At 40.6% G+C, this 15,176-nt stretch overlaps 1 protein-coding gene across 1 annotated transcript; it reads right to left on the bottom strand.

The window, feature by feature from the left end:
* Window positions 1-9,146: 9,146 nt before the first annotated feature.
* Window positions 9,147-13,676, bottom strand: SMIM35 (small integral membrane protein 35). The gene is made up of 4 exons (XM_044669029.1): window positions 13,607-13,676; window positions 11,975-12,091; window positions 10,984-11,017; window positions 9,147-9,252 (listed from the first exon to the last, which is right to left on the bottom strand). The coding sequence occupies exons 1-4, from the start codon at window positions 13,674-13,676 to the stop codon at window positions 9,147-9,149; spliced, it is 327 nt and encodes a 108-aa protein (XP_044524964.1).
* Window positions 13,677-15,176: the final 1,500 nt, after the last annotated feature.

Consider the following 15,176-nt stretch of genomic DNA (forward strand, 5'->3'; position numbering starts at 1 on the left):
TTACCACTCTTCCACCTTGGAACCAATACACAGTATTGATTCTAAGACAGAAGATAAGGTTTAAAAAAAAAAAAAGAATTTGTTCTAAGGCAGAACAGTGAGGTGTAGGCAATGGGGGATGGTTTAGGGTGGTGGTTAAGTAACTTGTCCAGGGTCACACAGCTAGGAAGTGTCTGAGGCCACATTTGAACCCACGACCTCCAATCTCCAGACCTGGCTGTCTATCCACTGAGCAACTTAGCTGCCCTTGATACTTTTTTTTTTAAGGATAAGGTAATATTCCATGACATAATTGGCTTAGCCATTCCCCAATTGATGGATATATTCTTTGTTTCCAGTCCTTTGCTACCACAGAGTGCTGCTATGAATATTTTAGTATATACAGAGCCTTTCTTTCTGGCTTTGATCTCCTTGGGGCTATATCTAGTATCACATTCCACTTCCTCCACCACTTTTACCTCCTCTACATTCCACTTCCATCATCTACTGCCCTGATCACATGACCTCACCATCACAGAGAACTGCTCTATCTCAAAAATCCAGAAATCCAAAATTCTCTTTTCTGGTCACAAGTCCCATCCCTGTGCTTGTAAACTTGCTCTTCACCTTCATAGGAACCTTCGACCTATGAACCCTTCCTATTCTCAAATCATTCACTATTATTCTTTGTTTCATTTCTCTCTTATCATTGTCTTTTTTTGAAATATAGTATTCCCCTGCCCTTGAGTCTCTTATTCCTTGCCATGTTCTCATTATGCTAATTCCCACACCGGATTATCCCCAGCCATTTGCCTTCAACACTCCCACCTCAGAATCTCTGAGCATTTCTATGAAGTAATCATGAATCATGAAGTCATGGCAAGAGAATCCATTAGAAATCTACAATTTTTTTTTATCTAATCTGTTTGGGTTCCTTGGATATGTGGAAAGCGTTTTAGTCATTTCTGAGTAATTCCCTATCATACTCCCCAAAATAGTTGATCCAATTTTTTTCCTTTCTCCTCAAGTTTCCAAATCTACCCCAAATTCCATCTATTTCAGCAAACGACCATGCGTTCTCACTGAGAGGCTATACTAGTGAGCTCTCTCCTTTCATTTCCTCCATGGTTCAAAACTTATTTCCTTAGGCAACTTCTCTTGTCCTCTGGTCTCAACGAATAAGGTAGCCTTTTGCCTTACCATGGATAATATAATAAACAAATAATGATAATCAGTGATGATAACATATTATTAATAAACACTATATTAATAATATTATTCAATAAGGAATATATTAATAATATCCACATTTAATAATATGTTGATCTATTTAGTTAATAATTAATATTAAAATATAAATGACATTTAATACTTTTAAGATTTTCAAAATATTTTGAATACATTAGGTTAACTTATTTGTGCCCTTGATCCACGAAATCATAGAATTTTTGGACCTAGAAGGGACCTTAGAGATATTCTAGTCCAAAATCCTAATTGAATTGCATCTTAAAGCACGATAGGGACTCTGAGGGAGTGCATTTCAGGAATGGGTATAACCAGTTCAAAGGCAGGAAGTTAGGAAATGGAGTGTCCTGTAGGAGGAACAAAGAGAAGGGCAGTTTGACTGGAGTGCAGAGTATGGAAAAGAGAATCATGTCTATTGAGGCTAAAAAAAATTGAATACAACCAGGGTATAATAGAGCTTTAAAAGATAAACAGAGCTAAAACAGCAAGGACAATGGAGTTGGAATAAGTACAACCCAGCTCTTTCCCACAGCTACTCCACAAAGACCTAGAAGGAGTACCAGATGATGTGGTGATTGGGAACTTCAAGGAGAAAACAAAAGTCATTTTCCCAATCCAGAAGAGCCCAAAGAAACAATCTATAGGACCACACAAACCCAGAAGATACATTTTGAAGTCAGGATTTGAACAAAAACACAACCTGAAGACAAAGTCAAATAGAATTCCTGGAAGAAATGAAGCAAATGTGTTTAAATGATTTTATAAACAGCAGGAACTGGGCATAATAAGGCAACAAGTGGAAACTCTAAGAGTAGGAACTGAATTCGGGCATTCAGCTCTATATTGGGATAAGAAGTAGTCATGGATGCAGTAAGAGGCCTGGCACTGTGAAGTGTAGGTAGGAGGAGGAGGAGTCAATTGGCAGTTCCATTGCTTTGACAGAGATGCCATGTAGACTGAGAAGGGGATCTGAGCCCACAGGAGTTTATTTATCATGACTAGGAGCAGTTGAAGGCCTAAAGGCTATGTACTGGGTATGGAAGCAACAACTATGTGGTTCAATTGATGGAACAGGGTCTCAGATTTAGCCCCCAGCCTAGTCTAAAGCATGAGCATGCAACTGAGTGACCAGGGCAGGGAGCTCAGACTAAGGAGAAACTTGTAGTTTTACTAACTCTGAAGCTCCAGAGACTTCCAACTAACTAACAAGGGTTAGGCTCTACAGCAGCCTACTAGGGTTCTAACCAGAGGCAAGCCTTCAGGCATGCTACCCAAACATCCAAATTAGGGTCAGAAGCTTTCAAAGTTCAGATGAGGAAGACAGCAATCATACTCTAGATCAGAAAAAGACTATTAGAAATGTCAAAACCAGAGTAGTAAGTAATATACTGGTGATGTGAGAGTGAAGATTTATGAGAAATGTGACAGAGGACAAATTGATAGGACTTGGGTAGCTGATCAGATGTGGAGGCTGAAAGAGAGAGGAGTCAAAAATTTGGCAAAAAGTAAAGAGCTCAAAATATGGTATTCCAAAAGGCAAAAAAGTTACAGGCTTATATAAGATCAAGCATCTCCCAGCAAAACTTAGTATAATCCTATAGGATTTTAAAAAGGACTACTAATGAAATAGAGGGCTTCCAAGGATTCATGATTAAAATTCTAAAGATGAGTAGAAAATCTTAAACACAAGCAACAGGAGTTAAAAGTAACACGAAGTGATAAATTCAGAAGGGAACTGAAAAGGACTAAACACAGATGAAGTATTTATATTCTAATAGGAGGAGGTGACATAAGTGTTTCTTCATTACCAGCAGGGATCATAGAGGGGCTTAAATAAGATAGAGAGTCTGGGAGTGGTTTTGTTATTTTCTGATTATCTTAAAAGAAGAAAGGAACAGGAGAGGAAAAGGAATATATTAAGAAATATTGGGGTAGAGAATGGAGAATAACCTCATATACTTGGGCTACACAAATAGAAGTTATACAAAGGAGTGAGAATATATATATATACACTGACACAGACTGGTGTAAAAATACTTTTAATTCAACAGGGAAACTGGAGGGAATGGGAAGAGAGGAGAGGGGGACATGAGGGGGAGGATAAAATCAGGAAGAAATTTTAAAACTAAACAGAGGAATTTATTTTTTCTAGAGACAATAGAGAACTACCAAACTTGATTGAGTAAAGAAAGTCACATAGAGTTACACTTGAGGAAAATTACTTTGGCAACAGTGTAGAGAAGGAATTGGAGTAGAGACTCATGGAAACAAACCCAGTTAGGTGGCCATTGTACTAATCTAGGCAAGAGATAATAAGAGTCTGAACTACGGCAGTAACTTTGTGCTAAGAATAGGAGTTAGTTGGAGGTGAGAGATATTGTAAAGGTGGAAACTGCAAGATTTGGCAAATGATCAAATACGTGGGTTAAGCAAGAGTAAGGAATCCAGGGAATGCCAGAATTACTAACCTTTTCTCTATTCTTTCTTTCCATAATATGCATTTTCATGATTTCAATTATTTATCTATGGAAATGATTCCCGGATGTATATATCTACCCTGAAATCCCAATCCAATGCTCTAGTCTCACATTTCTAACTGTCTGATATGTCCTGTTGACATTTCAAACTCAATTCATCCAAAGCTGAATTCATCAGCTTCCTCAAAACCTGCACTTGCACAAACTTCCCCTTTCCTATTTTTGTTGACAGCACCACCATCATCCTAGTTGTTCAGGCTTGAAACCTCAGAGCCATCTTTGATTTCTCTATTTCACCTCCCACATTCAATTAGCTATCTAAGTGCTATCAAGTCTTCTTCAATCATATTTCTCATGAATTACCATTCTCCCTACCACCATTAGAGCAACTTATTATCTCTGGCTTTGACATTTTTAAAGCCTCTTTCAAATAGACTCTGCCTATTTTCTCCTCCTTGCCAATCCATCCTTCACATAGCTGCCAAAATAATCTTCCTCACACAGGAAATGTCTCAGCATGTCATTTCTTTTTGCAAAAATATTCAGTGGATCCCTATTACCTTGAGAATAAAATAAAAATTTCATAATCTGGCATTCAAGATCCTGTACAATCTGTGTCCAAACTTTCTTTACAGTCTTATTTCATTCTATCACCCTTCATACACTCTGTTCCAATCCAACCGGATAGAGGAAATGTTTCTCTAATGACAGGTCAAAGGTGTAAAAGAGGAGCAGATACCCCTGGGGAAAGGAGAGAGGAAGAGAGATGAAAAGGCTGTCAACAAGGTCATAAGAAGAGGAAGTGGTCCTGGTTTCAGTTCCTCCCCATGATTGACGGGAAACATTTCCCTTTCTCCCAACGCTAACTAGGTCCCTCTCAGTCTCTCTCTTTAGGCTTTGAAACCCAGGAGGAAGCTGAAATGAGCCTGGATAATTGTGCCCCATACTACCCCTTTCAAGTAGCTTGAGGTCTTCTGAGGTAGGATGGACCCTACCACAATGGTGAACCATAACATCCAAACCAAACTCAGGAAAAGCCTGAGCTACTTCAAGAGTTTCACTAGGGTCACACATCTGAAAGAAAGAGAAGAAGCCAGCCCTAATGAAGTGAAAAAGATGGCACAAATGTCATCTACTCCACGCCCTTCAGTAGTTCAACTTCCTCAGTGGAGGTTTAGGGAATGGTTGAGACAAGAAGCCCCTGTCCTTCCCCAGCCCAACCCCAACTCCTTATTGAGTGCCAAGGGAGATAGGTCAGTAATGGAGAACACTTCAGAATCCATAGTTTCAGTTCAGTATTAAATACTCATTGTGTGTCCGGAAAGAATAATTTGGTTGTTCTGAAGAAAATTCTGTGCCTCACCAACCTTCCCACCACCATCACCAAGACTTTGAGGCCACAATCTTCTTGATCCAATTCATGATATAAGGATTGATGGAACTATTGAAAAAAGGGGCTATTAAAACACAAAATATTAAAGAAATTGGGGAAAGTAAGAGTTCTGATAAAAATAATGATATATTCTCATTCCCATCCTTCATCCTTGAATATAGTCCTTCCTGTTCCATAGCTTCTTCAGTTTCTGGGCTTAGTAACTATTCCCAGATGCTGGTAGTGGGAATAATCATGGCTGGTAGGGAACAGATTCTAGCTGCAAGGTTTTAGTTATTTAGTCAACAAGCATTTATTATGCTTAATATGGTGAGCTCTGGGGAAACCAAGAAAGGTATGGTTCCTGGCCTCAAGGAGCTCACGTTCTAATGGTGGGGAGGGGAGGCAACATGAAAACAATTGGAGAAATGAGATATATACAGCACAAATAGAAAACAATCTTAGTGTGGAAGATACTAATAGTGGGGGAAGTTTGGAAAAGTCTCCCGCAAAGGAAGTCAGGGAAGCGAAGAGGCAAAGGCAAGTAGGGAGAGCATTCTAGGCATGAGGAATAGCCAGTACAAAGACATGGAGATTGAAGATGGAGTATTATTTGCAAGGAACAGTAAATAGGGCAATGTGTCTCTGGATTGTAAAGTGGATGGAGGGGAATAAAACCTAAGACTGGAAAGGAAAAATAGGGCCAAAAGCCAAATAGAGGATTTTATATTTGATTTCAGAGATAGTAGGGAGGGGCAGCAAGGTGGCTCAGTGGCAGGCATCCAGGCTTGGAGATAGGAAGTCCTGGGTTCAAATGTGACCTCATATACTTCCTAGTTGTGTGACCCTGGGCAAATTACTTAACCCCAATTGTCTAGTTCTTACCATTCTTCTACCTTGGAACTGATACCTAGTATCAATTTTAAGACAGAAGGTAAGGGCTTTATAATAATAATAATAATAATAATGACAACAACAATAGTAATAAGGAACTACTATAATTTATTGAAGGGCAAAGATCAGACCTGCACTTCAGGACAATCACTTTTTCAGCACTGCTTCAAACAACTGGAAAAGCAGCGGGAATCCATATCCTCCATTCCTATGACCCCTATTATGCCCCCATAAGAAGAGAAGAAAGGGTGAAAGCTAAAAGGACAGAGAAGATGATCACCCAAAAGATAAACTTTTTGCCTTCTGTCTATTGACCTTCATTCATTTTTTATTTTTTCCCAATTACCTGTAAAAACAATTTTTAACATTCATTTTTTTACTTTGAGTTCCAAATCCTCTCCTTCCTTTTCTTCATTCTTGAGAAGACAAACAATTTGATATAGATTATACATGTGCAGTCATGCAAAACATATGTTCATATTAGCCATGTTGTGAAGTAAAACACAGACAAAAAAAGAAAGTTTTTAAAAGTCTGCTTTGATCTACATTCAGATTCCATCAGTTCTTTCTCTGGAGGTGGAGTACATTTTTCCTCATAAGTTCTTTAACATTTTCTTAGATCATTGCATTGCTGCACATAACTGAGTCATTCACAGCTGATCATACTACAATATTGCTGATATTGTGAACAATGTTCTGGTTCTGTTCACTTCACTTTGCATCAGTTCATACAAATCATCCTGTAAGATCTTATATTTAGAATTAGAAGAGACCCTAGAGGCCATTTATTTCAACACCCTCATTTTACAGATGAGAATTCTGAGGCTCAGAAGGGCTAAATTATTTGCCCAGAATCACACAGCTATTATGTGTCTGGGGTAGGATTGGAACCCAAATCTTCCTAATTCCAAACTCAGTCTTCTATTCACTGTGCCATCATTAGTGAGCGCTTAGGGAGTATTAAAGATCCTTAGAAATGTTCATCTATAACCCCTCAAAATCAAAGGATGCAAGGGAACCCAATTAGAACTAGCCTTTGTTATGAGCTATGTGTTACCACAGATCGTTAGGAATGGACTGGATTTGGATGGGGGCATCAGTAACTCCACTGACATGTGATATCTCATTGTAGTGCAATAATGATCCTGGGTCCTAGGGTCTGTCAGGTCACAACTGTCAAGTCCTATCAGGTAGAGAGGCTTGGAGTTGGCCTGATAGTGGAGGAGCAGCGTGGCTAAGTTTGAGGAGGCTTATCATCAAGAAGCTTGGTCAGCATAAGATGATCTTTTTAAATCACAGAAACTCGTAAACCCAACTACTAAAAGGTGGCATGGTTTCCCTGAGGGAATAAGTAAAGGATCCTCCCACCTGTCAAGTGGAATGGAATGGATTAAACATTTGTTAAATATATATTATTTGCCAGGCTCAGGGCTAAGAACTTATTCCCACATTACAGTTGAGACTGAGGCTGACTGAGGTCAAATGGTTTGTCCCAAGGTCACATATCTAGGAGCCTGAGCCCAGATTTGAACTTAGGTCTTCCTGATCATCATTTTATCCACCACACTGCCTAGCTGCCTCTGAATGTGGCCTTAAGTGATTAGTAGAGTAGACAAAAGATGCAATGGAGTCTTCTCATCACAAAAGGTTCATGGATATAGAGATGGAAGGCACTGTAAAGATCATCTAGTCCATCTTTCATTTACAGATGAGGAAACTGAGGCCCAAAGGTATTAAATTACTTGTCCAAAGTCAGAGAAGTCATAAATAGCAGGATTCAAGCTAAGGTCCCCTGACTTCAAATTCAGGACCACATTGTATTCTGCCAAGAAGGCCAATGACCAGAGTTGGATTCTCTCTTATTATAGGCATTATTGATTTCTCAGGCTGGGAGGAGGGAGTTGAACAATGCCCTGGGTCAAGTTCCAATCCCTTTATTCTTCTCTGATTGAGTGTCTCCTTTCCTCCTTTCTTGTGAGAGGCAAGAAGGTCAAGAAGGAGATTCCAAGAAGAAAACAAAGGATAGAGAGCTTATGGCTAATGCCCCATGTCAGGCTAGAGTTTGTTGGCTCAGAGATGAAATGAATTCACTAAAAGATGCACTGTCGGTCCTCGATTCCTCTGTGGGAATCTCCCTAGGGATAGCTATCTTCTCTTTATCTCTAGTAACACCACATTGCCATTGAGCCTAGCTCTTACTTCAGACTGATCCAGAGGACTGATTCCTCATGTTCCCTAGTGAGGGACTCCAGAGCCATCCCCCTATGGCCAGTGGGAGCTGGAGGACTAAGGAGAGAGGAGATTATTGTCAGGGTACTCCATGCAAGGACAGTAGTTGAGGCGTGATCTTCTTCCTAGAGGATCAAATTGAAAGAAGTTAGGTAGGAAGTCACACTTTGAAGGGGTGTAGCTCTGTTCTCAGTATTCTTCTCTAGTTGACTCTCCCAATGAGAGAGAAAGGGAGAGACAGGAAGAGGGCTCCAAGAGAAAAGGAGTAAAATGTGAGAGGGATTGAAAGGAGGGATAGAGAGAAGCTAAGCAGTTTGGGGAGGTGTAGATAGAAATGAGGCTGGACATATTGAAGAAGAGAAGATGGAGAGAGGCTGGGGAGGAGAAAATGAAGAGAAGCTGAGGGCCTTGGCAAAGAAAAGATAGTAAGAATGGAAGAATTGGAGAGGAGTAGATGGAAAGGGAAACTGGGAGAACTGAGCCAACGGGGACAAAGGGAGGGAAAAAAAAGAATACTTGAGAATAGTGAACACTTGGGAAAACTGTAGTTAAGGTATTTTCATCATTGGATAAATTAAAGCAGAAAGTTTGAATGTAGTGATCCAAAGAAAAGTCACTTGGCTTATCAAGTCTGGGAACTGATACCCTGAAATGATGCCCCTTGGAGGGAATGGTTCTTATCCCTAGATGAAAAGCAGAAACTCTGCTCTGTAATCTTTCTGAGCAGAATTAGGGATTTATTTCCCCAAGTTAAAGAGGAAGAGGTATGAGCCACTGGAGACCCAACAGACCAAATGCTGGGGGAAAAAAAAACAAAAAAACAAACAAGTAATGGAAAACAAAAGGACTTCTTGTCCTGAGGCAACCCCCCTCACACTTAGCTTGCAGGGTAAGTACATTGCTACCAGAAGGTGGTTTTCACTCACCTGAAGTGGTGGATTCCCCCTGCCTCAGACTGGTCTGTCATAAAACTGTTTATAGCTACCCTCTGAGCTGCTGAGGTGGCCACTGATCGTGAAAGGAGGACCCACTTCTAACTCTCCAGATTTCAGGTTGCTGAGGAACAAAAGACACAACTTGTAATAAATTCATAGGTTCATAGGAGCTAGAGTTAAATAGGAGCCTAGAGGTCATCCAACACAAATATCTCATTTTTAAAAAACCCTTCCCTTCCCTCTTAGAATCAATACTATGTGTTGGTTCTAAGACAGAAGAGCAATAAGAGCTAGGCAGTGGGGGTTAAGGGACTTGCCCAGGGTCACACAGCTAGGAAGTATCTGAGGCTAAATTTGAACCCAGAACTTCCAGTCTCTAGATCTGGTTCTTTATCCACTGAGCCACCTAGCTGCCTCCTAAACATCTCATGTTTAAAGATAAGTCCTAGAGAGAGTGATTTATTTTAAGTCCCACACCTCACAAATATCAAAGCATTCCAGGGTACTTCTGATCCCAAATCCAGTGCTCTTTCCACTAAAACTACTTTCTGACAAAGACTTGATTAACAAGGATAGAAGTAGAACTTGGGTGGGAACCCAGCCTTGCCTTGGGTCCCTTGACAGTGAGGTTATACAACTGAGAGAAAGTCTGGGCAGTAAGAATCTTCTCTCATTGGGTAGAGTCAGGGAGTATGGGAAAGAAAAGAGGGATTCTCCCCTGAAGATTTCAGGCCAAGGGCTATATTTCCACAGAGGATTTGCTTGATTAATAATACTAATTGGCTGATAGATCTTTCAAGACATCGATTTCAATCAATCCATCAGGGTAAAGGAAAGAAGACAGGAGGATGGATCTTTGGATCATAGATCTATGCTAGAAGAAACCATAGTTAAACCATTTAACCCTAACCCACCATTTTACTGATAGTCTAATTATGGCCTAGAGAAGCTCTAACAGAAAAATATTTCTGATTATTTGAGATTTAAGTGTGCTAAAGGGGTCTGTGGCATGAGGACCTCTCATAGGTATGTTTGTATTCTAGTTTTTATTAGTGGGATATTTTTAAAGCTTACACTACAATGATTGCTAAAATAAGATTCCTTCAGTTTCTAACATCCTATGATTTTTATCTATGGCTATCTAGCTCTCCTTTAGAATAAAAAAAAAATGATCCATTAAAGTTGTAAAGGAGAGAACAGTTAGTAGAAGAGGAAAATATTTCCCATTGGCAGGACAGAGTGATGGCAGTCAGTATGGTCCACAGAGTGAACTTGGAGTAAGAAAATTTGGGATCAAATCCTAGGATAGTGACGATCAACCTTTTGAGCTTGGTGTGTCAAAATTCCCCCCCAAAAAATGAGCATAACTCAGGTGGTGTGTCACTTCGAGAAAAAAACCATAATTTCACAATATTTATAGTTTAAATAACAAAAATGTATAATTGTAATATATAACTGTATTTAATAAACCAAAATAAGCAAATTAATATAGGTAGAATCATCATCTATAGTGCACAGAGTGTCTACACTAGTGCAAATGTTTCATCCTCGGGACGCGGCCCCATACTTCTCTGTATGTGGCCGCATACAGCCGAGTGTCATCGAAATGGCTACGTGTGTCAGTGTTGGCACATGTGTCATAGGTTTGCCATCACCATCCTAGGACAAGGCACTCAGATTCTTTGAGTCTAAATTTCTGCATTCTAAGATGAACAGGAAGGATCTAGAGATTCTTTCTAGCATCAAATCCGTGATCCTATGAGCCTATGTTCTCACTGGCCTGGCTGGCAACAACCCTGCCATTTGGACTTGTTCAGAGATTAAGTCTTCAGTTAACCCCAGGCCTACTCACCGGATCTGGTATAAGTTAAAAACAAAGTTGGGTCCTAGAAAGACAAAGAGACAGAAAGGAGAAAGTTAGTACCACCCACAGAGAAGCATGTAGCCACTGGGACATTCTTAGCTCACAGACTTCTCCCAGGTTGGATCTTGAGGGTGAGAAACTTATTTCGGGCTGTGTTTTAGATATGCTCCAGTCTCTTTGGACCTCATTTATATCCTGTGAGATATTTCTCATTGTCACATGGACAGGGCCAACCAGAGAGTAAAGGCTTATTAAGCTACTGAAACTTTTCTATTTGGTGGGTTATGACTGTCATAAAATACTCATCTTAAAATGGGTAGGACTCTGGCTTATCAGCTAATTCATTACAATCCCGGGAAATTTTCTGGGAAAGGAAGGGAAGGGTTTACAAGATTTCTCTGTTCCCCACTGGGTTCCAGAAATGCTCAACTAACTGATTCAGTCCTCAAAGTATCTAGAGATGAATATATATGGGAGCTGAGAGCCCTGTCAAAGAACCTCAGTAGACTCCCAGTGCTAGCCAGCCTATTAAGAGGCCCAGAGACAAATTTCTGGGGAAGGAAATACCCACCTAACTGATCGGAAGGATGGAGGAGATAGAGTATACCCTATATTGCCCTTTGCCTTAGAGCCTACCGAAAGTTGCATGGGCTGTCTGCTTTCACCCCTACTTTGTTGCACAGCTGTTTGGCAGGAGGAAGAGGAGGTTGCATATTTTCAAAATAAGGCAAGAACCTTGGTCTCCTTCTCTCATTACCCTCTCTTAGCTCTCTGTACACATGTGCAAACAAACACACACATGTTTCAATTAGTCAGCTGCCTGAAAAAGTCTCCAACCACTTCAACCACAGGAAATATTTTTGTGTTCCGCTCAGGTAAGAATACAGCTCATGCTGCTTTAACTAGCAGCACCCCAGCTGTGTTGTCTGTGAGCCCCCAGGGCCTGGGCAGAGCTCCCAGGGCACTGGCACACACTCACCCTCCCAACAGTATCCGTGTTGGTACCACTTGGCCAGACTGTAGCCAAGGATGGAAACTACTAGCAGTGATAGTCCTACTCCTAGGATCAGGCCCAAAGTGCTGATGGACTCCTCACCTGCGGAGAGAGCAAGAGGGAAGAGTACTGTTAGCCTCTTTAGGAAGGCCTTGGCAAACTCCTAGGTTAGCCAGAGATGGAAGTTGGCCTTGGAGAGACAGTCTACGGCCCAAATTCCAACTTTGGGGAATTGAGGAATCCAGACTAGAAAGAAACCAGAATGCAGAGCACCTTGTCTCCTTCATGCCAATATCCTTCTCCTCCACGAATTGTAACTCCAGATCACCTTCACTCAGTGTGGTGTACTTGGATTCTTGTGCCTGGGTATAACATGGCAGATGAGAGGAGAAGAGAGAAGGGAAGAGGCATCTCCAGGTATATGGAATTGTAGTGGAAGTGCCTCTGAGATATCCATTGTGGTGACAAAGTGGGTTAGAGAGGGTTTCCCCCATTGGGTCAGAGGCAAGGTGTAGTGAAAATAAGATTTGACTCTTACATAACACTTTAGGGTTTACAGGAAAACTTTAAATAATCATATTTGATCTTCACGACAATCCTGAGGAGAAAAGACTAAAATTTTATAGATGAGGAAACTGAGAGAATTAGTGCCTGTCCAATGGTCGCATAGCTGGTAACAGTCCAAGAACTCCTGCTTCTGAGCCTAGCACTTTTTCTGTTACACCATGTTGCTGAAAGGAGTTGCTGAAAGGAAAGGAGTCAATGGTTCTTAGGTTCTAATGCATAGTAGCGCTTCCACTTAATAATAGCAGAGTACCAATAGTGGGTGATACAGTGGATAGAGCACTGGGCTTGGAACTAGAAAGACTCATCTTCATGAGTTCAAATCTGACCTCAGATACTCACTAGCGGGGTATCCCTGGGCAAGTCACTTAACCCCTATTGTCTAGCCCTTACTGCTTTTCTGCATTGGAACCAATACACTATATTGAGTCTAGGATGGAAGGTAAGGGTTTAAAAAAACCTAAATGCTAGCCTCAGATATTTCCTAACTGTGTGACCCTGGGCACAGGGTAGTCAAGTGACTACTTGACCCTGTTTGCCTCAGTTTCCTCAGCTGTAGGATGAGCTAGAGGAGGAAATGACAAACTACTCCAGGATATTTGCCAAAAAAAATTCAAATGGGGTGACAAAGTCAGACATAACTGAAAAGACTGAATAACAGCAAAAGTAATAGTAGACCTTGTACAAATCTCTGCCCCTCTTTGGCTTCATTTTCTTGTACAATAAGGGAGTTGGACTAGAGAGTCTCTACACCTATTTCCAGCTCTAATGATCATTATCATTCCTTTATGATTCATGAATCTATAACCCAAGCTTCTAGTAATAATAATATCATTATAGCACTTACTATGTGCCATGCACTGTACTAAATACAACAACCCCAAGAGATAGGTGCTATTATTATCTCCATTTTACAGCTGAGGAAACCAAGGAATAGAAAGATTAAGTGACTCGCCAAAGGTCACACAACTAGTAAGTGTCTGAGGCCAGGTTTGAACTTAGGGCTTCCTGACTCCAGACCCAGCTCTATATCGACTGGGTTACCATATTTACCTCCAAACCAAATCTCTCCTTCTCCAATTATTGCCACAATATTCAGGTTGACTAGGACCATCATAGACATTCGGATTTAGGAGCAAGGAGACATATATATTGTACACACTAAAATTCTCCCTACTTATGATGAGTTATGTCTCCCCAAAGGATCCACTGTAAAGAAAGTGCTGGGGTATTTATAAAATAGTAAGGACCGGCTAAATCCCAAACCTATTTTCTTTTTTTATTATTACATTTTATTTTATTTTCAAAGATCTACCTTCTTTCCCTTTCACATCCTTTCCCTCTTCCCATTGAAAAGGAAAAAATGCACAAACATGTATAGACAAGAAAAATATTAGACATGTCCAAAAATAAAGACTCAGTCATTGCTCAGTCCATCACCCCTCTCTTAGGATATAGGCAGCCTGTTCCATTGTCTGTCTTCTGGAATTGTTATACACCAGTGATGGGCAAACTTTTTAAAGAGGGAGCCAACGGAAAGGAAATGCTCATCTGTCAGTCTGTTTCTAAGGCAACTCTTTCGAAGTTTCATTGTATTGTATCCTACTCGTTGTATTCGTCAGATGAGGAATAATGTCGCACAGCTGGCCAGATAGAACATTTCAGGGGGCTGCATCTGGCCCACAGGCCGTAGTCTGCCCAACACTGTTATACACCATTACACTGGTCAGAGTTCCCAAGTCTTCAGAGGTGCTTGTCTTTACAATATTTTTAAATTGTATAATGGCAGGTCCTGGGTTCAAATATGGCCTCAGACACTTCCTAGCTGACTGGGCAAATAACTTAACGCCAAATGCTTAGCCCTTACCAACTCTTCTACAATTGAATTGATACCTAATATTGATTCTGAAACAGAAGGTAAAGGTTTTTTTTTTTTTTAAAGAAACTATGCAAAGATGTAACTATGAATCAATCAGCTATCAGAAGTCCCCTTCCAGGGAGCAGCTGGGTAGCTCAGTGGATTGAGAGCCAGGCCTAGAGACTGGAGGTCCTAGGTTCAAATCTGGCCTAAGACACTTCCCAGTCATGTGACCCTGGGAAAGTCACTTGACCCCCATTGCCTAGCCCTTACTACTCTTCTGCCTTGGAGCCAATACACAGTATTCACTCCAAGACAGAAGATAAGGGTTTTAAAAAAAAGTCCCCTTCCTTCAAGAAGCTTACAGTAAGTAGTAGGGCTATAAGGAAAAGCCCCAGGTGAGAGGCCTTGATTCTAAACTTGGCCCCCTTCCTACCTGGACCTTACTTTAATTATTTGTCCAATAAAGAGAATAACCCTTTACTCCAAATCTTTCCTGATCTCCTCAAAAACTAGAGCCTTCCTCCAGAAATTTTTTGTTATTTCCAATGAGTGTATTTTATTTCCCTCAATAAGAATTTAAACTCCTAGAGTGTAGGGACCATTTTGTCCTTTTATCCCCAAGGTTTTCTCAATGCTTATTGGATTAAGTTGAGAGGAAGCATAGTATTCATCTTCCTGAGTTCAAATCTGCCCTCTGACACTTACTGGCTATGTGACCCTGGGCAAGTCACTTATCCCCATTTGCCTCAATTTCCTTATCTG

The sequence above is a fragment of the Gracilinanus agilis genome, chromosome 3, assembly GCF_016433145.1.
Source record: "Gracilinanus agilis isolate LMUSP501 chromosome 3, AgileGrace, whole genome shotgun sequence".
NCBI classification, from domain to species: Eukaryota; Metazoa; Chordata; class Mammalia; order Didelphimorphia; family Didelphidae; genus Gracilinanus; species Gracilinanus agilis.